This window comes from Gekko japonicus, unplaced genomic scaffold (assembly GCF_001447785.1).
Source record: "Gekko japonicus isolate JY-2015 unplaced genomic scaffold, Gekko_japonicus_V1.1 scaffold442, whole genome shotgun sequence".
Taxonomy (NCBI): Eukaryota; Metazoa; Chordata; class Lepidosauria; order Squamata; family Gekkonidae; genus Gekko; species Gekko japonicus.
In genome coordinates, this window is record NW_015174288.1 from 373,564 (window position 1) to 399,559 (window position 25,996).

Here is a 25,996-nt window from a genome sequence, read left to right on the forward strand (position 1 = left end):
TTCTATGTGTTTTAAAGACTAATGTTGTTGGTTCACATTCGGCCCAGAAAGAAATGAGAGCAAATGGAGCTGTTTCAGTACCAGTCTTACATGCTCCCAATAACAGGTGAGCAAAAGAGTTCTGAACTAACAGAAGTTTCCAAACTTTCTTCAGAGGCAGCCCCAGACTGTACAGTGCAGTAGCGCAGGCTAGAAGTGACTAGGACGTGTTTCATGGCACTCAGATTATCATTTCCTGGGAATGGCTACCACTGGCACAACAACCTAAATGGCTAGCCATAAGTTACAGTCAGGGCTCCACAGCAATACTGCCTCCAAGTCCAGCCCTAAGCAGCTGGGGAATGCTACACCACCCAGCTCCAATTCTCACATCAGTCCAATTCTCACCCACTGGTATCTCCAACTACGAAAGGTTTCCAACAACTCACCCGCCTCTGTTGAAAAGAAGAAATAAAACAAGTTGTCCTCAGCGTAACTCACTCCAAATATCCTGCCAATTTCTCAAAGCAGTTTCATACAGATGTTGAAACTGTGGTGATCAAGACGAGAGAGGGCAAATTGAAGTTCAGTCCATACAAAACAGAGCTGGTCATGGAGGGTAACCAGACTGGCTGGATGAGGATATTCCTGTTTTATATGGAGCTGCAATGTCCTTGAAGGATCAGGGTCTCACCTGGAGGGTGCTTGTGGACCTGGTTTCCCTTCTGTCACCTGGTGATGGTGGAAAGTGGACCATCAAGTCACATCTGACTTAGGGTGACCCCGGGGGGGTTTCAAGGTAAGAGGCGTTCAGAGGTGGTTTGCCGTTGCCCGCCTCCCATCCAAATATTAGCCAGGGCCGACCCTCCTTAGCTTTGGAGATCTGATGTGATTGGGCTAGCCTGGGCTGTTCATGCCTAAAATGCCGCATTCAGCCTTTGGTTGATATGCCAGCAGCTCCTTCTACTGGAACATAGAATGTAAGCCACTATCATTCATGCTCCTTGGGAGGAAAGCGATGGAAAACCTAAACAGCATGATAAAAAGTAGAGACATCCCCCTGCCAACAAAAGTCCACATGGTCAAAGCAATGGTATTCCCAGTAGTCATGTATGGCTGCGAGAGTTGGACTATAAGGAAGACCGAGTGCTGAAGAATAGATTCTTTTGAACTATGGTGCTGGAGAAGACTCTTGAGAGTCCCTTGGACTGCAAAAAGATCAAATCAGTCAATCCTAAAAGAAATCAACCCTGACTGTTCCCTGGAAGGCCAGATAATGAAACTGAAGCTCAAATACTTTGGCCACCAAATGAGAAGGGAGCACTCACTGGAGAAGACCCTGATGCTGGGAAAGATTGAAGGTCAAAGAAGACGGGGACGGCAAAGGATGAGATGGTTAGTGTCATGAATGCAACGAACATGAAATTGAGCCAACTTCAGAGGACGGCGGAAGACAGGAGGGCCTGGCGGGAGCTGGTCCATGGGGTCGCGAAGAGTCGGACTCGACTGTGCGACTGAACAACAAAAATCATTCATAGTAATTTTCAGATTGGGCTACTATAGTGCACTCTACTTGGAGCTGCCCTTGAATACTGTTCAGAAAATGTAAATTAGCTCACAATGCTTTTGTCCATTTTTTTTTGCTAGAATATGGTGATAGGAACATCACACCTGTTTGACAGCATCCCCAAGCTTACAACCACCACTATGCTTCCAGACCCAGTACAAGGTGCTGTTTTTGACCTTTTCAACCCTAAACTGTCTGGGTATGGAATGATGCAGACAGTATCTTCTCCCTATAGCAGTGGTGGCGAACCTATGGCATGGTGTCGAATTCTCTGCCAAATAATTTTAAGTAAATGAAAGCATTTGGGATTGCTTTCCTTACTTTGTTTGGATCATCTTAAGATAACGTATGAGTTGTTTTTTCTTAAGTAAAACCTCAGTTTTCAGGTTAAATTGCCGTGTTGGCACTTTGCAATCAATAAGTGGGTTTTGGGTCGCAGTTTGGGCACTCGGTCTCTAAAAGGTTCACCATCACTGTGCTATAGCAATCTCCCTACACTTTACGAGAACTTGTTCCAGCTTTTTTGTTGTGGTTGCTGAATGCAGAATTAGTAGGGCCTCTTCCAGGATTGCCCTAATACTGTGCAACACCCTCCCAGAGGAGCTGTGTTTGGCCCTCTGTTTGCCTTTTCTAAGAAACTGGCAAAAATCCTTAATGATTTCAAAAGATACTAAAAGCATTAATGGTTTCAAAAGCAACCTAGAGCCCCTGGATAGCCAGCAGAGTCATACTCCCTCAGCCATTGTGCAGCATAGACAAAAGCAACCGGGGTGACCAAGGCAGTTTTAGTACCAAACCAGGGTTTGAAGCCACACCAACAAGTGTCTAGCCTAATCACATTTATGCAGTTCCCTGGATTGGACAGTCATAATCTCCTCAATCTCAATTACAATCCATTTTGTAATTACTGAGGCTTGAATGTGGGAGCAGAAAGAATGTCAGAGCACAATGATTTTGTTTTTGAACAAGGGCCTTATTATAAACCCCCCCCTCCCAAAGGAGGGATTTGCGACCCCTTGATGGCTGGAAATTTCTTTCCCTTGTCATTCAAAGGATCGAATAGCTTACAAAGACACTATACATATGTCCCTTCCTTTAATGTCACAGGCGAAGGCTACATTCACATGTCATTGGATATTGAACTCTTGTTGCAATACAGGAATCACACGAACTGGATTTCTCCTGTGTGGGCAAGACAATCCAGTTGCAAATGATTGCTACAACACAAGATAACACAGTATGTACTGATGTACAGATGCTGCCAGAGAAACAATGCTGGGGAGAGAGTCAGACAGATTTGGAGTTTTATGAACTAAAACTTTAACTAGATTAGAAACAGCCAGAGGGTGGTAGTGCTCCAGAGGTCTAAATAGAAACCTGATGCGGGATTAGTGCTTGTGTTGCATGCTTTTAGAAGTATGCTTGCTGCCAATAGGCTCTGCGGATATATTTGCAAATAAATAGATCACAAAGACACTATACGTCTGTCCCATAACCTAGAACCTGTGGCACTGCCCTTGGAATGTCTCAAGGAATCACTTCACAATATAGTTATGGTTCATTCAGTTATTTGGGCCTACTTCAGACCACTCAAGGGCTACAGAAGACATGTGAACAGCACAGGAACAAATGAACAGAGAGAGAGGGGGGGGGAGCATTAAATCTTTGTCTGAAAGAAGATTAAAGCACCAACTTCCACTACTATATAAAAAAGCCAATAAGGGTTGCACCTGCTTGCACACAGGAAGAACCAAGACCTACCTTTCCCCCCTCAAGCAATATGACTAAGATGTGACTGCTCTTTGAAAATATTGTAACGGGAAAGAATAGTACTTCAGGCTCCCAAATACCAAGCTGTTTGATTAAAGAATAAGATAACTTTGGGAGACTCCATGGCAAGAAAAATTTAAAGGGAAAGGTATGCCTGGAGCACATTAATTTAAAATCATCCTGGAAGGAGAAGCAGAATGCAAGCAATTGTAAGGACAGTCCTAAGTTTCACTCCATCCTCCTCCAGTTTGCACTCAGGGCATCCCAAGCTGGGGTCAAATATTACAGCCTTCACCAGGAGACACAAGTGGCAAACTTGTCCACTGCATAAAATCTAAATAAGACCTGCAACTTGAGATTCTGTAAAACAAACAGCAGCATTAGTGTGACGTCCTCCTTATTGGGGAGGACTAATTTCACTTTAAAAGTTCTCTTTATTATGTTTAACTGGGTAAATTCTGCTGCCACCAGGAAATTTTAAGGATTTCCAAACCTTTATGCTTCTAATGTTGCTCTTTTAGTTTGGTAGACCGAGTTCAAGGTTTACGAGGAACTATGTGGTTCTGGGAAGTATTTCATTCAGAGCTGGTATAAACTTAAATAAAAGAGGATTTATTGAAATAAATACTAAATAAGAGGGTGATACAATGTAACTAGTAATGTGTAAATGATGTACAATTGCTTTGGTATCACACTCAATCTTTTCCCTCTCTGACAGGGATCTTTTCATGTAACTTTGTAACACTTGTTTATCTCAATGCCATATATGTTCACTGTTTCACTCCAGTCTGTTATGACACTCAGACTTTCCTTTAACTTTACTTCAATTAAACTTTACTTTACTTTTTCCTATACATTCAGCTTTCAGCTCTCCTTCTCTTTCTCACTGAACAACCGCAGCTGTCCACTTCTAACTGCTTCAACACAGAACAAACTAACTCCCTCAACTGTCAACATCTAACTGAAACTCCTGACTGACTCACATACTCATCCTATCAGATTCACTTCCAAAACCCCTCCACCTCTCTGTCAACCACCAATCATACCACACTTGCCTCTCTCAACCACTCTAGTCTATCTACCACAGCCATGCAACCAAACTTTTAAAGAGACACACACAAAAAAAAAACACAAGGAATCGTTACAATTAGTTTTCAGTGCACTTGGCTACCGTCAGATCTGAAAAGTGGAATGGAAAGAAAAGACAGATTGGCCTAGGGCTTAGTCCTCCAGGGCTGGTTGTGCGCCTCTCTCACTGGCACAGCATTGACTGGCTTTGCTGCTGAATTTCTTGTTAAGCGCTCCTGTTTTTGGAGGCTTTATCAAGCCTGCTCACTGCTACCTGGCCTTGTCTGGAGCAAAGATGCCCATGTCAGCTCCATACTATAGACTTTGCAACATATCCAAACAGCCTGTATCTCCCATAAATAGAATCTTCTCAGGGCAAAGTCTGTCATCCCCTTGAGGAGTCAATGTGGATGCCACGATATGTTAGAGAGCCAGTTTGGTGTAGTGGTTAAGTGTGCGGACACTAATCTAGGAGAACCGGGTTTGATTCCCCACTCCTCCACTTGCACCTGCTGATGTGACCTTGGGTCAGTCACAAGCTCTGGCACAGCTGTTCCTGAAAGAGCAGTTTCTGTCAGAGCTCTCTCATCCCCACCCACCTCACAGGGTGTCTGTTGTGGGGAGGGGAAGGGAAAGGAGTTTGTAAGCCGCTCTGAGACTCCAAGTGAAGGGCAGGGTATAAATCCAATCTCTTCTCTTCTTCTTCTTCTTCTTAGTTAGTGCCCTTCCGTGCTCCATTTGCTGGCCCCACTTCAGTCGGTGGTCCAGTCTTCTGAGGAGTCTTTCCGACAACTGGTCTATCAGTATTCTGCAATGTCACTTGCAAGTGTGGAGTAGTGGTTAGATAGCGTAACAGTGGGGAGACTGCTTAAAAGTTTTTAAAAACCCTCCCACCATGATGCTCCCTGAATGATCTAGTTCCAGTCACTATCCCTCAGCAAACTCTACCCTCAGTGGACTATTGAGAAGATAAAATGGAGAGGGGGAAGCCACTTACATGTCCTAAACTCTTTGGAGGAAAGGCAGGATAGATTCATATCTAATTCAGATCTCACCTCTATTACAAAATAAGTGGTCATAGAGAAAACGTTATTTTTCAGGCCCAGGCCCACCCAGTGTGGTATGGGAATAATAATAATGTCAATTCACCTTGCCCCTGTAAAGATTACAAGATAACGTAGCTGAGGCAAGTGCTATAGGCAATTTTAGTTTTTTCCCTGTTTGTGCAAAGTACACAAAGCATAATTCTGCTTTTCCTCTTCTTATCTAGGATTCAGGGTAAGACAACACTCCAGGAACAATGAGCAGCAGAAGTTCATCAGCAGGCTCAGCCAAGCTTGCTCCACCAGTTTGGTTGTGCTGAAGCTCGCTGGCAACAGACCAGCATCTGAGCCTAGGAGTCTGGGTGCCTCTCTGTTACCATTATTAAAAAAAACACATCTAACCTGCCTCTCCTCCTTTCATGGGCAGCTAGCAATAATACAAATCAACAAGCAACAAATTAACAACAAAACCATAAAACAGCCGTATCCTATGCAAGTAGCATCAGCACATTAATACAGTACAGCAAAAGAAGATCAATTTATTAAACTAGGTCAAAGGGCATACATGGACCTGACGCCTAAATGTGGGCAGAGAGGGCCTCCCAAGGTGAAGAGTCTTAGTACCGCAGCATCACCTACAAGGCGATCATTCAATCATCTGATGCCCTAACCAAGGCTGCTTTTAGATTGTTTTAATGTCATTGTGTTATTTTAACCCTATTTATTGTACATTACAGTTACTACATTTGCTGAGTTGACTTGTGTAACCTGCCCTGAGCTCACTTGCAGAGAGGGGGGGGATATAAATCAAACAAATCAAATAAAATAATACCTGGGCACTACAGCTGAAAAGGTCCTGCACAACCACTCACTGGCCTCCCCGATGATCTGGAGGTGCAGAACATTCACATTGGAGGATTCACCCCTAAATGTAAGACTACCATTTTGAATTGGTCTCAGAAACCAACCAGAAGCCAGTGGAGATTATACAATATTGGAATTTTACGAAGAAAAGGTCCTAGTCAATACTCTGGCAGCTGCATTCAGTGCCAACTGTACTTTACAAACATTTTGACCTATGTACAGTATGTTACAGTGATCTAATCTGGATGTGCCCAAGGCAAGAGTAACAATGGCTAGGTCTGCCTTCCCCACAAAAGGTAGCATTCCTCCTGCCTGAGTATGCAAGAACAGTGTGGGGTAGAAGGCATGTGCAGAGTACCTGTTTTTAAGGAGGAGTTCACCTCCATCCAAAACAGACTGTAACCTAACCCCAGATCTGTGATTCCACTGATCAAGAGCACCTCCACCTTATCTGGATTAAGCTTCAGTTTGATCTCATCCACTGTTCCCTGGCAACAGTTCAGCCCTTCCTACAATTTATTAAAAGGGAGAGACTGACTTGGGTGATATTTGCATATTGATGGCACTGCATTCCAGATCACCAGACAACCTCTCCCAGCAATCTCACATAGGTATTAAAAAGCGTTGGAGACATAACAGAACTCTGTGCAACTGCAAAAGCCAAAGACTATGAGAGATCAAGCAACATCCCCCAGCACTACCAATGCCAGTGTGGTGTACTGGTTAAGAGCAATGGACTCTAATCTGGGGAACCGGGTTTGATTCCCCAATCCTCCACATGCAGCCAGCTGGGTAACCTTGGCAAGTCACAGTTCTCTCAGAGGTGTTCTCTCAAGAGCAGTTCTCAGTTCTCTCAGAGATCTTTCAGCTCCGCCTACCTCACAGGGTGTTTGTTGTGGGGACAGGAAGGGAAGGAGACTGTAAGCCACTCTGAGTGAAGGGCTGGGTATAAATCCTCCTCATTCTACTTTTTTGGATTTGAAAGGCATGTCTGAGACTGGCCAATAGGTTATCCAGATAAGAAGGCTCCAGTGAAGGCTTTTCAAATAGAGATATTATTGCTTCCCTTAATGAAGCATTTAGGACATCCTCCAACTAGTCATTCATTCCCCCCCCTCCGGCCCCCATAACTAGGAAGAAACATACAAGTGGTCAGTCTCAATGCTCTAAGGATTTTGTCCAGGATGCACAGACTGTAAAGTTTTCACAGAAATATGCCCAGCAGAAACCAAAATATATCTGGAACTGACATCGAGTTCCAAGTTATACACAAAGCACATTGCATGACCAGTAAATGGTCTTCCATTCCTGTGCAGGAGATAAAATATAAAAGGCCCTTCACAACTCTGCCCTCTAGAAAAAGATAGAGCTGATCTACCTCTTGCAAGTGGGAAAGGGAATTTGGGAGTGATCATGTCAACAGCCCAGGTTCTTTCCAGAAATTAAGACAGATCTTCAAATGAACCAATCACAGGAATTCCAACTGAAACAGTTGGAATTCCTTAGGACCACCAACCTGGGGAGCTCCAACACCACATCCAAGATCAATCCACTCATACAGGGAGGCTGTTAGTAAGATGAGTGATACACCAGCAGCATCCTTATTCTGTTTTATGAGGTCACTCTCAGATATACATATTTGAAATTATTTGAGTGCTGGCTATGGCACATTGGTTGTCAGGCAATGCCAAAAGTGACAGGAATAGTTCTAGGAATTGTCAGAAATTATATGGTAAGATTTCCATAGAGTTTCTGGTTATTCCTAGAGCTAACCTTGTCACTTCGGGTAGCTCTAGGAATCACCCAACTCCCCCAAACCCCTTCCTCCTTCAGCAGGTCTAGGCTGCTGTTGTACTAAGAAAACTAGGATGAACAGGGTTTAGAGATGCTCACAAGACCAAGGCAGGTTCCAGAGACACTTACCAGGCCAATCCATTGATACAAGATCATCCTAAATGATAGTGATTTTACCATTTACTGATGTGGCATTCAGTGACAGCACTTTAAAACCCAGAGGAATGTTGCTTTGATAGTCAGGGTATTGTTAGATGGAAGAAGGGCCAGAAGGAAGGAAAACCCTCAATGATCCAGCCTCCCTTCCCTTGTAATGGCCTGTTGTAGTTCTCCTGCAATACCTTCCCCTATGCCCCCTGCTCAAAACTGTGGTGCCCGAGTGACCATCCCCATAAATTCCACTCATCTACCACCACAGATGCACTCTAACTCTTCACAGCAACACAAAGAACTTCCACCAGTGCAATTAAAATATGCAAACTGAAACACTAATAATAATTCTCCACACAGGACTTCCACTTCACTTAGATACTATCACACTACTCCTTAGAGCAGTCCTCTAAGGTATGCCATATACCCCAAATACTGCAGATTAAGGTTCAGAGAAAGAATGGCTTGTATAACGCCAGCTAATGAGATTATGGTCAAGAGTGGTTTTAAACCTGCACACACATCCCCCACAACAGACCACTACTTATGACAGCCCCCAAATAGGGCCAACACCCATGGGTTCATTTCAGTTTGGGAAAACAGCACAGGGGGTGGCTGAAGCCTTTCTGCACAGATGCTGCGGTTCTGATGTGAATTGGGCCCCTGAGGCATTTGAGAAATTAGTTCCCGCAGCTGCTGTTTGATTGTGGGGAATGAGAGTTGAATTTGCTCTCTCACAACAAGCCAGTCTTTCCTACACAAGTCCCCATATTTCAGCGTTTCCCAAAGCAAGTTTCCCTTCAGGCAGCACAAAGAGATGTTGAGAGATCCCCCACCCCCCATCATGCTTGGCTCTAGCTGAGTGCTCCCCTCCTGCCATCAGCAAGTCCACTCCCCCAGCCTTTGATGTTAGCAAACAGGACAAGGCCCTGTCTTTTGCTTATGTTGTGCTACAAACTGCCATCTGTACTTATGGTGCTATACTGTAAATGATAAATAATAATACTTAAATTTAATGCCACACACACTCACAATCCCAGCACTAATGGCTGAAAAAGCAAGAATGAACTTGTTCTTACTGCAGGTCAGCAACCAAAAAACAACCATCAGATTTGTTTGACCTGAGGTGACTTCCCCTAAGGCACCTCCCTTTGCAACTCCACACCCTTTCATCTCCTCAGAAGCCATGCAAACTGATCAAATTAAAATGGCTGGAGAGGCTATTAGAACTTATATGCAGTTTGTTATTTATCTATGTCCTTCATTTATATCTCCCCGATGGAGAACCAAAGTGGCTTATAACATCTTCCCTGCTCCATTTTATCCTCAAGCAGCAGTGCAAAAAAGAAAGCCAAGGCAGCAGGCAAGCCAAGCTTCCAAGGAATCCACCTAGGACAAGGGCAGTGGCAGCCATTCCACAGAAAAAAGCAAAGCCAAGGCAAGCTGAAGGCAGGAAGAAATCCCACTCCACTATCACTGACTCAACACTGCTCTGAAATAGTAATGTTTGGAAAAAAATGTCACATCTTAGTTATGAGGAAGCACTGCAAGATATTAAGCTGCAGAACAAGCAAAGGGCAAAGGCTGGTTTCCAAGAAGTGCAGCAGTAACCAGGTTTGCTAGTGGTGGGAACTACTGGCAGGGAAACATGACAGTCATCTGCACAAACAGTCTTGCCATGTTGTCCTACTGGGAGGTTGATTTACACCTAGCCAGCCCAGCTTGGCAAAACAGGGAATAACAAAGGAGTCCTGCCCATGGAGGAAAGCCCAATGAAAGTCAGTCAGTCAGAGTTCACAGAGAGGAACGCTCGATCAACCTTCAATTAATCCACAGATGAATGACATAACAAATATTTATCTTGTAACACTGTGCTCACTGCAAGTGTTTATGTTGGGGCTGGTCTGTTGGGAAGGGTGTGGAAACCCAGGCACACAGAGAATCTTTGCCCCACAGTTCCTTAGTTCTTCTGTCACTTACCTTGCTGTTCTTTTCTGTGGTGCCTCAAGGCGCTGGGAGCTGTGCGTCGGTAGTAGCTGTTCCGCTGCCATACTTCTGTGCCACCTGCCCACCCAGCTTCATCCTCCCACTCCAGGCTCCAGTCTGACCGACCTGTGCGGGTCCTTGGGTATCCACTCTTGGAGTCCTGCATGCTCAGTGCCCTGGGCGGGAAAGCCACACCTTCCGTCTCCCCAGAGACATCGTCTGCAAAATCCCACGGCCTGGGTGTTTCACACCAAGGCTCCAGCCTCCAGCAGCTGTTTCCATGTCCCGAGGACCAGGACACCTGGTCTTCTTGGAAAACATAGAGATTTCTATCATTCACAGTGTGGTTCTCAGGCTTTTTACAATGCACTAAATTCAAAGGGAACTCTTCAGTCCCCATGTACTGGACATCTTCCTTCTGGCAATATTTCCAATCCGTCCCGATGCAGTTCACATAGCAGTCATCCCCCTTCTTACCGTCCACATCCAAACTATGGCCATCTGGGTACCAATCATTCCCCTTCCTACAGATGTTGTAGTCATCACCTTTCCTTAGATGGTTTGTATTCCAATTATTCCCATTCCTAGAGGTCCCAAATTCAGCATCCAGAGAAGAGCCATACTGGCGGCGGGGCTTCCTGTAGTCTTCTCTGGTGGAATCTGCACAGTCCGTAGGAAAGCCAGCTTCCTCCGGATGGCCCTTGCCTGTCCTCTCACATGACACGCTCAGGTTGTTCCCACGCATTGTCACTGGGTCTACAGATTGTCTGCCTTCCTTCCCACAGCCCCTGAAGGCTCTGACCCTGTCGTGGTCTCTGTACCAGGCCTCCCTTTCCTTGGAATAGCCAAAGGTTCTTTCCACTGACCTGGTGCTGCCATACAGCTCCCTTGTTCTGTATTTGCTGTCCCAGTCTAACTCCTCGGACACCTTCTCTCTTGAGAAAGCAGCAGTCTTCATACTCCCAGCTGGGAAACCAGAGGTGGTTTGCAGTCTTGGAGAGTCTGTCTCACTCCTCGCCTCAGAGGAAGGGCACATGTTTCTCTTTACATTCCCCTACCTCCCTTCCCCAAGGTTCAATTCCTTTACAACTTCCCTCTCCCCGTGCCATATCCTGGGACAATGCTGACTAACCGGCTGCAGAGAAACAGCAGCATAACCTTCGTACCCAATCAGCAGCAAGCCCAGCCTCTCCCGCCTGCTGGCAGGTAATAAGTAACCAAAATCTCACAGTCTGGAGCTGTGGATTGGACAAGTTCCCTGCCCAAACCGGCTACTCTGCTTTGTAATGCTGGAAGCAACAGCCAGTGACCTCTCTCCAGGGTGCCTCTGAACAGGGAAACTGCAGCTATGGGGTTTGTGGCCACACCCCATGAGCACTCCCCTGGGGCAAGGGAAAAGGGGGACTGGCTGGGTGCTGGGAAAATCACAGGCTGAACCTTGGGGCTGCTTCTGGTCTGACTGTGGGAGTAAGACTAGACAGAGCCATCGTGGGGCATTGTTCTCGCTCATAAATGCACACACAGGTGCACACAACTACTTTTAAAGCACTGACTCCACACAGACATAACTTGTGCCTGTTGGACCTCCCCTCCCATTGCCTATTGAGATGTATTACATTACATCCAAGAAAGCCCATGCAAGTCAATGATTAGAGCAAAGCACTTGGTCTCAGTGAGGCTCAACTCTCAGCTAAAGTTGGGAGTAAGCAGTGAAGTGGCTAAATCTGCAGATGACACAAAGTTGTTCAGGGTGGTGAGAACCAGGGAGGATTGCTGAGGGGTGACATGATGGAAGTTTATAAGATTATGCATGGGACACAGCATGTTGAGAAAGAAGTACTTTTCTCCCTTTCTCACAATACATGAACTTGTGGGCACTCCATGAAATTGCTGAGCAGTCGGGTTAGAACAGATAAAAGGAAGTACTTCTTCACCCAAAGAGTGATTAACACATGGAATTCACTACCACAGGAGGTGGTGGCATCTACAAGCATGGACAACTTCAAGAGGGATTAGATAAGCATATGGAGCAGAGGTCCATCAGTGGCTATTAGCCAGAAGGTATAGATAGGCACTCTTGGGCTTGGGCAAGTGATGCTCTGTATTCTTGGTGCTTGGGGGGGGGTCAACAGTGGGAAGGCTTCTAGTGTCATGGCCCCACTGCTGGACCTCCTGATGGTACCTGGTATTTTTGGCCACTGTGTGCCATTGGCCTGATCCAACATTGGTTTCTCTTATGTTCTTATGACACAATTTGCCTTTGGGCTAGCTGCCATGTCTCACATTCTAAGCCCCCCAATTGTTAAAATTTTGGGAAATATATGCCAAACTTCTAGAAATCTGCACTGAGCTGATTTTGACCCTGATTGCCGATGCAGAATTTAGTAGCTTGTGCAGAAGCCTGAGAGAAGGTTACAGAGACCAACCTGAAAAAACATCAGCAGTTTTTGCTAAAAACAAGAAAAGTGAGCCGCAGATTGGTATTTTACTGGTTACCATACATAATTATAGGCCATTCCTTTAGGCCCCAAACTGTGTCTTCCATCCTTAGCAATAGAAAAGAGCAAGAGTCCCATAGCACCTTAAAGACTAACAAAATATGTAGCAGGGCATGAGCTTTTAAGAGTGACTGCTCACTTCTTGTGACGCTGTTCGGCATCCCCGAGGGCCGAGCCGCCGCCTGTAGCCGTCCTATCTGTGCGCCCCGCTGTCGCCAGTAGAGGCGTGCGTCCACCCGCGGGAGTGTCGGAGCCAAGGACGTAAGGTTCTGAGGAGGGAACTTGCTTCAGACGACGGGGCAAGACAGAGGGTTTCCTCACCCTCTTGGCCCGTTCTGGAGTCTGGCTTCCGGCCCCTCAGGACACACAGCTTCTCTGCACCCTCTCTCTCTCTCTCTGCAGCTGGGGAGAGTTCGCTATAGCCAGCCCAGGTCCTCCTCCTTAGCTTGTTCCTCACCTCCTTTTATTACCCCCTCGGCTCCTGATCCCACCCCCGTCCTGACTCCGCCCCTCTGTAAAGGCCCGGACGCTGTCCCTCCCGGCTCCGCCCTTCCCTTTGCTTCCTGTCTCGGGGCTCCCGGCGCCTCCTACTCTCTTCTCCCGCACGGGGCTGCACACGCCCCTTCTTCGATCCCCCAGGCCCCGGACGCCCGCGGACGTTCCTCCGGAGGCCCAGTGTCTTCTCTCCAGCGCCGCGGCAGCACCGCCGCGACCTCAGGCTCCGCCGCGTCCCCCCTTTTTTCGCCCGGGGTGAGTGTGCTGCGTTTGGCATGGGGGGGACATCCTGGGGCTCTGACGCCGCCCGTCTCTGTTCCCGGCGGGTCCGGGAACTTCTTCTATCTTCTATCTTCTTCAGATATAGCTAGAATGTGAGTCTATCTGTCCTTCTGTCTTGGAGAGTGAAGTGATTTCAGACAGCAAATCACAATAGCAGGCATTGGTAATGAGAGAAGAAACCTAGGTCTCAATTCAGTCCAGGACCGTGCATTGTCTTGACCTTCATTATCACTTGCAGTTCAGCAGCCTCTCTTTCTAATCTCCCTTTCAAATTCCTTTGTAAGAAAATTGCTACACTTAGGTCAGCAACTGAATGTCCTGGAAGGTTAAAATGTTCCCCCACTACTTTTTGAATGTTGTGGTTTCTAATAGCAATAGAAAGAGTCCAGTAGCACCTTAAAGACTAACAAAATTTGTGGTATGGTATATGTTTTTGTGAGTCGCTGCTCACTTCTTCAGACTTATTTCCATTTATTCTTTGCATCTTCCTGGACTGGATCATCCTGTACCAAACTGAGACACAGGTTTCATGTCTCATTACCAGTGCTGATATTTCACTGGTTACCATACATATATAGGCCATTCCTTTAGGCCCTAAACTGTGTCTTTCATCCTTAGCAATAGAAAAGAGCAAGAGTCCAGTAGCACCTTAAAGATTAACACATTTTGTGGCAGGGTATGAGCTTTCATGAATCACTGCTCACTTCTTCAGATATAGCTAGAATGGGAGTCCATCTGTTCTATTAATTGGAAAGTGGAGTGATTTCAGATGCCTAATGACATTAGCAAGCAAATGACAATAGCAGGTGAATAACAACTGCTGACAAACAGCTTCTAACTCGCAATGACAAGCCACTTAACAGTAACATGGACTCTGGTACCAAGGCCTGCAACAAACCAAGATGCCAACTTTGCTCTCATATAGATCCTAGCAACACCATCAATGGACCCAGCAACATCAGCCATACCATCTCAGGTTCATATTCCTCCTCATCCTCTAATGTGATTGATGCCATCACATGTCAACAATGCCCTTCCACCCTCTACATTGGACAAACATGCCAGTCCCTTCAACAAAGAATTAATGGACATAAATCTGACATTAGGAATCACAACATTCAAAAACCAGTGGGGGAACATTTTAACCTTCCAGGGCATTCAGTTGCTGACAGAAAAGTAGCAGTTCTCTTACAAACGAATTTCAAAGGGTGATTAGAAAGAGACTACTGAATTGCAATTGATAATGAAGCTCAAGACAATGCATCCACCTGGACTGAATCGAGTCCTAGGTTTCCTGTCTCATTACTAATGCTGATTTCTCCATGCCTATTATCCCTCTGCATACCTAAATCCAACTACACCTGCTATTGTCATTCACCTGCTATTGTCATTTGGCATCTGAAATCATTCCACTTTCCAATAAATAGGACAGATGGACTCCTATTCCAGTTGTATCTGAAGAAGTGAGCAGTGACTCACACCCTACCACATATTTTGTTTAAGGTGCTACTGGACTCATGCTCTTTTCAATTGTTACAGACAGACTAACATGGCTACCCATCTTGATCTATTTCCATCCTTAGAATATTTCATTTTCCCATAAATATTCCACCCCATAATGCAAAATTATAAACTCTACAGATAACAATACCACTGGAAAACACCCCCACCAGAAAACAAGCGCCAACTGTAGAAAGCATGCAAATTTGCATAGTAATGTGTTCACACAAAATAATGTGTGGGATGCATCTTTCCAAGGCCAAGTTGTCAAGACCTACCATGCAGGGTTCTGGTTGTGAAGAATTAAAAAGAAATAAAACACTGCTCAAATGAAGCAACACACATTTAATCACACCCCAAATATGTTTCCCCCCCCCCCAATTCAGTCTTACTTCAGTGCTCTCACTGGTGAGAAGGTGGTGATGTTAAGGTACACAGAAAACTGATTACTTCCGCTGAGGCACTGAAGTCCCAGCCTGAGAGGCCTGCCTGCTGCAACAGGTTCAAATCCCCCACTCTGCCATGGAAACCTGCTGGGGGGACCTTGGGTCAGTAACTCTCTCTCTGCCTCACCTGTTCCACAGGGCTTGTTGTGAAGATAAAAAGGAGGATAAGAGAATGACAGTATAAGCTGATTTGAGTCCCCATTGAGGGAAAAACAGGGTATAAACATCTAAAGCCCTTCTACTGAGTATCTTGCAAAATGTAGCCACATGACAGAAGCCTTTAAGAGAAGAGGAGGAGGAGACTGGATTTATACCCCACCCTTCACTACCCGAAGGAGTCTCAGAGTGGCTTACAATCTCCTTTCCTTTCCCCTCGCCACAACTGTCAACCTGTGAGGTAGGTGGGACTGAGAGAGCTGTCTCTGAGAACTGCTCTTGAGAGAATAACTCTGAGAGAACTTATGACTGACCCAAGGTTACACCAGCAGCTGCATGTGGAGGAGTGGGGAATCAAACCCGGTTCTCCCAGATTAGAGTCCACACTCCTAACCACTACATCAAACTGGCTTAAGAAGGCACTATCACTGCCCTGAAAAGCGCTTTTATAAGTCAACAGTTGCGGAGAGAAGGTCCAGCTAAGAGAATGGCAGCGTTTAAACATATAAGCGAGAGATGGAAAAAGGAGAAAACCATTCTCAAAGCCAGAGACCTTTTGAAGAGGCACGAGAGAACAAGGACTATGGCATTTGCAGTTTGCAAACAGACAGCGGAAGCAGCGACCCGGAGGAGGAGCTGAGAAGCCGGAGAAGAGTAAACAGAGGAAGTTCCTGCCTGAATTTGGAGATTAAAAGAAGCCAGCCCGTAGATGATCGTTTTAAAAATCGTTGGAAATAAAGCTTTTAAATAATAAAAAAAGAAGGCACTATCACCATAAATTCAGAAAGCCCAGAAGTGGATCTTTAACAGGACTGCTATTTGGATTTCTTGTCATGGAGTTACATTTAGCAGCAAAGATTTCCAAAGAAAGAGGGCTGGATAGCCTGAAAGGTCTTCTGGTAATTCTTCTGTTAAATTAATATGTTTCCCACACCTCTTCTTTGCATCATTCTCTTAGTGGAGACAATTTCATTGCAGTTGGTGTCCTAGCCTGGATGCCTGAGCTGGAAAATGAGAACTGCTACATAATTCACCTTCTTGTCTCCAAAGCCTGCTTGCTTATATCAGTCCCTGACACTCTGGTGACTGAAAAGGCTACTAAGTTCTACGCTGGGAACTCCTGGAATGAAGAATTCCCATCAGGAAAGCCATCTGGTGGAAACACAGATGTTTGGTAACACAGCCAGGTGCCAGAGTGACCCAACCAAAGTTATCGGCAGGATAAGCATCACATCCCAAAGCCGAAGCTCAGTGAGGAAAATGTCTCACACTCACAGCAAGAAGAGAAGAAGAAGAAGAGATTGGATTTATACCCCGCCCTTCACTTGGAGTCTCAGAGCGGCGCACAAACTCCTTTCCCTTCCCCTCCCCACAACAGACACCCTGTGAGGTGGGTGGGGCTGAGAGAACTCTGACACAAACTGCTCTTTTTCAAGGACAGCTGTGCCAGAGCTTGTGACTGACCCAAGGTCACATCAGCAGGTGCAAGTGGAGGAGTGGGGAACCAAACCAGGTTCTCCCAGATTAGAGCCTGCACACTTAACCACTACACCAAACTGGCAAGCAACGGACAGTGTCATTGCGCTGGTTACTCTTTGATCACTGGACAACCATTTTCCAAAAGGAAAGCGAGTAGAGAAACCTGTGCTTTGGCTTAGTTCTCCTGACACCATTCTCAGTGGGCCTGGGATTAGACCCCTTTTGCCAGTCGCCAGGGCTCCAATCAGGAAGAAGCCTGGGCCTTTACAGTGGCGGCTCCACTCTGGTGGAATGAGTTCCCAGAAGACATCAGGGCCCTGCAGGACCCTTTACAGTTCCGCAGGGCCTGTAAAACGGAGCTCTTCCACCAGGCTTTCTATTAGGAGCCGCCACTGCAAATTGAGTCATCGGAACACGCTATGGCCCATGCTATAATGCTGGACACTGCCTTTGAACCACTTTATCGGCTGCAACGTTGGAGATTGCCTTCTTTTATTGGATTTCATCATAGGAACCACCATCTGTATGCACTAACACCAGCACTTTATGTAATTGTTGTCTATGTGATTTTATTGCATTTTATTGTTTTATTGTATTTTAACTATTGTACGCCGCCTTGAGCCAGTTACCTAGCAAGGCGGGATATAAATTGAAAGTAATAAATAAATAATAAATAAGAAGCCACAGGGTCTGGCACAAAGACATCCCACTCCACCCCCGCTGAAAACCCCAGCAGAGCCAGAACCAATCTGACCTCTATTAACAGCTCTGGGGCATTCACTTCCCTCACGGCCAATAAGAAGAAAATACTCCACACATTGTGTTGTTCGGACAGAGTGGCCTGGACACAGCACAACAACCCTTCCAGGTTCCCTCTCACCTCACCATCCTGTGCCAAAGGAGCGGTTTGGGCAGACCTCCTGCTCTCTCCACCCCAAGCGGCCACTAAGGACCACTCTACTCTTTACTCACCTCTCAGCTCCTGGAGCTCCTGGTGCAGACTTGCCATTTTGGAGTGACAGAAGTCCAGGTTTTCCAGGGTCTCGGCCTGACCCAGCTCATCCTGCGGTTGTTCCAACATTGCACTGAGTTCTGCTTGGGTCTTCCCATAAACCTCCAGCTCTTGCTCCAGTTCCTGGATGTGGCTCAGCAGGGAAGGACACTGAGGAGCACCTCCAGGCTCATCCGTGCTGCCTTGCCCCTCTTTGGCCACCGGCTGTAGCTTTGCTGGAACTGGGCTCCTTCGCTGACTGCTTGGAGGTGGGAGTGGTGCTGGCCTGGAAGGCCGCACAGAGATGGGCAGAGCTTGAGAGGGTGGTGAAGTTCTGGGACTGTGCCCAGCAGGAGAGTAAAGTGGGACAGAGGCTGGGGTGCTAGGCCGGGGAGGGGGTGGCCGCAGCACCTTTCTCCTCTGCGCAGCGTGTTCCACCGAGCCACGGACAATGTCCTTCTCAGAGTTGAAGTCTAGGATGGAAAAGTGCCGAGAGACATCTCGCTGGGGGGTGCCATGACTATTAGGACTTGCCAGGCTTTGTTCAAACTGAGCCAGTTGCTCCGTCAGTTTGGAATCAAGGTCCCCACAACTCTCCCCATGGAGCACCCCTTGAGGCCGCTCGGCTCGAGTGCCACGCCAGACAGGCCAAGTGTCCAGGCCTTCATGGGTTCCACTAAAGCTAGAAGAACGGGATTTGGGCTTTCGCCTCTGAACATCTGCACAGTTGGCTAAGTCCTCAGGAAGAATGTTCTTGTGGGGTACGTGGTGAGCATCTCCATCCCACTCAGAAAGGCTGCGGACCTCTGAGTGCCCCCAAGATGTCCTTGGGCTCTGACTTGATTCTGGGCTCCCCACCAGACAGCAGGGTTGGCGCTTTGGTTGATGTGAAGACTGAGAGATGGAAGAAACTCCATTGACAGCTTTGGCAGTGTCTAATGAGGGAAGGCCCGACACATCTGAGGAAAAGGGTTCCAGGCAGCCTTTGTTCTGGTGGTTCAGGAGTTCATTCTGTTTGAGATCAGAGTCAAAAAGGTCCTCTTGTCCCACTGTAAGGTGAGGAGGCTTCTCTTCAGGACAGACGGAACTCCATCCAGGCTCTTCCCACTCAGCAGGTGCCCCTGCTCTGTGGGCGCTTTCTGCCTCGGAGCCCAACCCCTTTGGAGTACCCCCAGATTCCCATTTTTCCCTAGGCAGTTTGATGCCCTCTTCTAACCTCACAAACCTATGGGGGAATATGCCACACCTTCCCCGAAGCTCCCCTTCCAGCCAGCCATCTTCCAGGACCCCCAGTATCCGAATCCTGTCTCCCACCTCAAAGTTCAGCTCTGCAGGTTCAAGGGCTTGGAACTGATAAAGGGCAACCCCATAGGGCCCTGGCAGCTCCTCACCATCACTCCAGGACTTCTCTTCTGCCTGGGGGTGCATTTCTTTGACTCCATTAATCCTGTGGATTTCAGATGCTACGGGCTCATCTACATTGCTTGCGGGTTTCAGGGGACCCAAAAGCTCTACAAATCCCTCAGGGAAGATGCCTCGGCGACCCCTCAGCTCCCCTTCAAACCATCCAGGCTCAGGGATCCCAACAATGGTGATGACATCCCCTTCCCGAAAGTCCAGCTCCTCCTCCAGCTGGGCTGAAAGGCCCATCACTGCTCGAGCCTGACCCAAAGCATAGGGTGGAATCTCCAGGATAGTACCATAAGGAGATCGAGGACCATAGGCTGAGAGGCAGAGTTCCCGCACACATGAGGATGGGAAGAAGCCTCTGGCTCCCCAATAATTTCGGCCTTGGAGCCAAGGAGAAGCCGCAGAATCATCCAGGACCACCAGATCTCCTGCAGGGACAAGGAAGACAAGGTCAGAGAGTTGGACCTTCAACAAACTTTGCTTAGTTCCCATCAGATTTAGGATCACTCCTTCCACAGGAGATCCTCAACGTTCTAAGCCGATGAGATGAGGGAAGCACCCAGGGGGGCTCACAGCACTCTCTGGATGGCACCTGCCAAGATACGGCAACCCAGTGCTGAGAGGGGTGAGGCATGGTGACCATCCTTGGCACCTGCCCACAGTTAGAAGACCCCAGGGTTTGGAACCAGGCTTAGCAAGTCCCATCTGGTCATGCAGGTGCCAGGAACAAGTCCCATCTGGAGAAAAGGCAGGTGCACTAGAGAAGATGGTGGGTCCTTCTTGAAGGGCCACCAGAGAACCTTACGTGAGATCCATGCAAAGGATATGAGCAGGGAGTCTGAGGTACCTCTCTGCAAAGTCAGGCTGCCAGGCTCCTGCGATGTGAAGTTGCTGGTACAAACAAACAGCTTCTCCCCTTGCTTCAACACAGGGACATCCACGGGCTCCACAAAACTGCTGGGAAACTGCCCTGGAATATAAGAAGGGACACAAGGGGTCAACATCCTCAGTGATTTTTCATGTCCTTCTCCCTTTGCGGCACTGCCCTCTCCTCCAGGACACGGGAGCACCCTGTTTTTCATTTTGCTCCCAGTTTCTTCTCTTTCTCTGCCAGTTCTCCCAGGCTCTCAGAGAAGTCATGCCATGAGAGTTGCAAGCAGGATGCACGAACAAAGGGTGCCTGCTACAAACTCTCACAGCCCTTCCAAACCTGCAAAACTGGGTTTTGTTTTGTTTTGAAAATGGTGAACCATCTCTTGCTTCCTCAGACAAAAAATGACTGAAAGCTACAAATGCCTGTCAAATATAAAACCAATCTGGGTGCATGCTCAGTTTGGCTACATAAAAGCGGATCAAGTTTGAAAACTCCTGGTGACAAATGTCAGAGCTGAGTTGTGCCAATGCTATTGAAGTGGTGACCATTCTTTAATCATCGTCCAAGACAATCAATTGTTCTGTTTGACTGAGACAAATAAATGAGTTTGTATTTTTGCTCACTGTTGTTTGTTTGTTTTCCAGGGGGGAAAAGATTCACTTAAAGGAGGCAAGTAGCAAGAAGCAGCAGAAAATGCTCCTAAACTCTTGGTTATCCTTCTGTTCTCCCCAAGGTCCAGTATAAAAAATGGGAATGTGCACAAGTGTGGGGAACTGGGAGTGGCCCAGGGGAGATCTTGACTGGCCAGACTTCACTGATCATAAAGGCCGCACAACACAGTGCCTAGATGGACCTTGGAGGCTACTGATCTGCAGAGTCCTCATTTCCCCAAGGCTCAGGCCAATTTGATTCTGGTAGAAAGTCAGCTTTGAGACTCATCCAAAAGGAACCGGCATTGCTCTAATGCAGAAGAGGCTGGTCCCCACCCTACTTGCTGCTCGAAAGGATTCTCAGTCGAAATGACTGCAATCCCTCTGCTCTGCCCTTTCCAGCTCAGAGAGGCCTTGCTAAAAACCCCTTGCCCGTAACAGAGGGAAAGAGGTTAAGATGGGCTACTGTGAAAAATCAGGTTTGGGTTTTGTTCTAGTGACACATTTGTGGTGCAGGATGAGGGTCAAATAGATGAGACTCCCATAGGACTGTGATAGGATCCTCCCAGCACTGCTAGTGTCAGCCATGCAGAGGACAGATGGGATCAAAGCTGGAAGGGGAGAAGACAGGGGGGTCTAACGTGCCCCTCTTGAGATGTTTCGCTGATGGAAATCATCCAAAGCACAATGTAATTAGCTCTAAAAAGACAGCCAGCACATATTTGTTTCTTTTATTGGGCTAACTATAATGTTTGGGGGTGGGGATCAGTTTCAGCCAGCAAAATCAAAGAAGTGGAGAACAGTTAACTTTTGTCCTGCACCCCTTCCTGGATGGTCTGGATCCACTGATCCCTGACCAATGGATATTAGCATATTTAAAAAAACAAAAACAAAAACCACCCAGAAAGATCCAGGCAGGGTCTCCCAACATCTTCTTCAGTTTAACATGAAAGAGGGAGGGGGAGAAAATGAACATCCAAGCTGGAAAAGGGCTCCCTCTCCTGGTCACTTGACGTTATTTCTTAATGCTTCCTATTTACAGCAGCATTGGCCAAGGGCCTGTTGTTCATCCTGTTGGACCCTCTTGGCAAATCTGTAAAGCGAGAGGGCAGTGCTCGTGCTGTGATGGAGCCTGCATCACCCCATTCCAGATGAAAGTTCAGCCATTTTGACTGTGTGCTGTAATGCAAACAGGTTCAAAACATTCACAGGGGGAAGAGCAGCAGGGGCTGGCACCACTCCTTCCCTCTTCCCCTCCCCTCCCCACCCCCATGATAAACAGAGCCAAGAATGGTCCCTGCTCTCCTCGGGAGGACACGGCCTGGTGGGAGCTGCTAAGGGCAATGAGTGACCCAACCACAGCACTGGTGGGCTGGAGCTGGTATGGCCACTAAAAGGGGCTCCTAAGGCAGGAATCGAAAGATGACCAAGAGGAGACTCAGCTCTGCTCTTCAAACAATGGCCTGAAGTCTTGGGGGGTGGTAGTTGCTGCTCTGCCATCAGGGGATTGTTATCGAGCTGATCCCACAGCATGGCATACGAAGTACAGTGAGACACTCATCTTTTATCAGACCAGCTGGTTGTATTCTAAAGAGAAAGCTGTTCTAGCTGATACACATTCATTATCACCCCACTCATTCTGCATTTGAAGTAAATTCTCTCCCCCTTTTTTTCTTCTGCTTAGCTCTGGATTCGTTCCACCTCTTCCCTTGTGGCTGGACTGGAGAAATGATCTAGGGCAGTGATGGCGAACCTTTTAGAGACCGAGTGCCCAAACTGCGACCCAAAACCCACTCATTTATCGCAAAGTGCCAACATGAAGTTTTACTTTAGAAAAAACAACTCACACATTAACTTAAGATGATCCAAACAGAGTAAGGAAAGCAATCCCAAATGCTTTCATTTACTTAAAATTATTTGGTAGAGAATTTGACACTTTAACGATGGTCTGGGCCTGGCTGGGGCGATGGCACGCGTGCCCACAGAGAGGGCTCTGAGTGCCGCCTCTGGCACCCGTGCCATAGGTTCGCCACCACTGATCTAGGGTTCCCTTTGGCGCCTACCTGTGACCCCTTCCTTCTTCCCAAAGAGCCAGAACTCATCTATAACTGCCAGCACTTCTGTGACATCCCCCACAAACAGCGGCAGTTCCTCGGAGACACTGGGACAGAAGTCAAACACAGCCCGGACCACCGAGCCTGCCTCCATGGTTTGGATCTGCAAGGAAAAGATACAGTGTCAGTGCAGCTCATCACAGACAACAAGGGACATTCCGAAAGCGCAGAGATGCAGGAACCCCAAGCAGTGACTCCAGAACATCGCTGACACTTTTGACAGCCACTGCTCACTGGGATGCAGGACCACCATTGTGCATTGTAGCCTCATGCCCCTAGGCCTGCACAACCACTCTGCACCTCCATGTGCTTGTTAGCACCGGTAACTCCATACTTCCTAGGCAGGCAACTCACACTTGATTGCCACATGGGCTCTGCTGTCCTCCACAGATGTCTGTGGTTAGTCCTCTACAGGCCCGTAGCCAGGATTTTTCAGTTTGGGGGGCCCTTTAAAAAAGTTGCAGGGCACTAAAGTGAAAATAATTTTGTTTTTTAAAAAAGCTTACGTAGGCTGGCTGGCTGGCCCCTGCCCCAGCTGGTCTCCCCATGTGGTGGCTGGAGGGAAGGGCCCACCAGGATCCAGTGGGACTAAAGCGGTTCTCACCTTTCCTTCCCCCTCCGCTGAAGCAAGGAGCCACGGAAGGGGGCAGCAAGTCCCTCCTGAAAGCACCGGGGCCACTGGGCTTGGGAGGGGGAGTCTCTCCTCCGCCATGTCTGCAGCCTGACCATGGTGGTCCCCCCCCACCCGGGTGGTCTGTGAGACCATGGGGACTCATCATGCCTCTCTGCCCCGGCTGGCATGGGCCGGTGGAACGCTCGAGGGCGCCATCCTTCATAGGGCCGGGGGCTCCAGCTACGCACCGTCAGAGCCGGAACTAACCAGGCGCTTTCTCAGCAAAGGAGTGCAGGAGCTGCTTTGGACACTCGACGGCCAGCCCGGGAAACCAGCTGGGGGAGGGAGCCTCTCTTCCTGTGGGGTCTTCCTCGTCCTAGCTCAGGTTGCAAAGAGGGGCTTCGTAGCCCCCCCACCACAGCCGAGTTTCTTCTCCGGGGGCCAGGGAGAGCAGGAGCGGAGGGCGGTGCTGCTCTAGAGCTGGCAGGGCATTAAAGGGCGCGGTGGGCGCCGCGTTCCCTGGTGGCAGCAATGACGATGACAGAAGGGTGCCAGTGGCACAGTCCAGATGCCCCGCTCCTAAACCCGCTATTCCATTGGATCCTTGGCGCCAGCCCCCCCACAGGTTGGCCCTTGCTGCCTCTGTGGCCCGCGCTGCCCCCAGCGTCCTTTCTACTCTTTGAGAATAGTACTTTGTCCGGTGTCTTTTTTGGGGGGAGCAGGAGGTCGCCCCGCTTCGCTGGCTGATCACCCTGGATCGAGCCATTGCCCTTGGCACACACTCTCAGGGGCACTCTCGTCACTGAGCGGAACGTCAGCCTTCCCAACAGGTGTCCTGAACTCTGGCCTGTGGCCTCTGGCACAAATCCAGCTGGGGTAAATAGGAAGTCAGGGGGCCTTGACCGGAAGTCAGGGGGCCAGCCCCCGAAATGTTCCAATGTAGCTACGGGCCTGGTCCTCTACCTTTCTGTGGCTGACAGCTGGTGACCCCAGGTTCCCCATATAGTCTTCCAGGTAAGATGAGGGGCTTTGCCTAAACAACAGCCACTTTGGACTACTGTTGCCTGCCTGGCCCACTCTCTCATGGTCTCCCACCTCATTTTTACTTGATATCTGTAGCCCTTCTCCACTCCCAGCTTCATGCTCTGCTTTCAAGGTTCTTGACTTTGCCTGCTCTTCAGGAATGCTCTGGCTTCACCTTTGGCCTGTCTCTGCATGGCAGGCTCCATATCCTGGAACCCACGCATGCTGGCTCTGCTGTATAGCTGGGCTCTGACTGTCTGGCACAAATCTCCATCCTACCTGTGGCAAACAAAGAAATCTGTAGCCACTGGGAACACTTCTAAGTCCCTAGGCTTCCAGGGATGCGTTTTTGAAGGAGCAGAGGGGGCATCCAGTGCAAGAGCTATTCTTGCCCATTTCCTCAAACTCCAGAAGCAAGCTGTTGTGAGCCCAATTGAGGAAGAGGAATCAGGGTAGGGAGGAATTCCTGTCGGGAAGGAACAGCAAGATGCAGCGGAAGTCCAGCACTTTCCTGATGCATGGAATTGGGCTCTTGGCTGCCAAGGGCCATCAAGCAATGTGCAAACATAGACTGGGGCAGTCCATGAAAAACACAGAAGGGGAAAAGACACTCCAAAAAGGCTTTGAGAAATGAACAGACTCACCTGGGCTGGCTTGAGTGTGGTTGCCAACTGAGCTGCAGACTAAGAAACTTATTCCGCTGATTTTTGAAGACCCAACTGCTGCTCAAGGCATGGGAGCTGTTGGCTGGGATGCTTTTTTGTCACCCCTACACCTGTCTCCATGGGACTCTTTCACCCAAATAAAAAAAGCCCCAGATCCCAATGCTGGGCATCTTCTAACACCAGAGACCAAGAGAGGCCAAGCACACGCCCTCCCCTCAGACAACAGAAAGGGTCACATATTCCCTCCCCCACCCCAAAGATGACAACGATGCCACTCTGCTGAAGAACAAATAGTACCCACCAACCAGACCAGGGCGTTTGGCTGGACAGACTTGAGGGGGAGCAGCTGGATTTGTACTGAGAAAAGGGTAAAGGCCTTTAATACAACAGGATGGGTATGCGAGTGAAAAGGACAGAGGGAACTTAGCCATGGCAACACATTTTGCTGATGGCCTTGCTTTGTTATCAGGCAGCAGAGGCCTCGTGGCCACACTGTGACGGGGTTGTGCCCCTCAGAAATGCTGCCTTGGCAATTCCTAGCTTTTATGCTGCTGGCACGCATACCCAGAACCATACTAA

The 25,996-nt window shown here is 48.0% G+C and overlaps 1 protein-coding gene across 1 annotated transcript in view; it reads right to left on the reverse strand.

The window, feature by feature from the left end:
* The window catches only part of DNMBP (dynamin binding protein), a 39,070-nt gene extending 15,860 nt beyond the window's left edge, over positions 1 to 23,210 (reverse strand). Inside the window, exons 1-3 of the mRNA XM_015424014.1 lie at positions 23,066 to 23,210; positions 20,326 to 20,448; positions 18,050 to 19,906 (exon numbers count right to left, since the gene is read on the reverse strand). Of these exons, the coding sequence (XP_015279500.1) occupies positions 18,050 to 19,906; positions 20,326 to 20,448; positions 23,066 to 23,210 (2,125 nt within the window). The remainder of the gene's footprint in view (positions 1 to 18,049; positions 19,907 to 20,325; positions 20,449 to 23,065) is intronic.
* Positions 23,211 to 25,996: the final 2,786 nt, after the last annotated feature.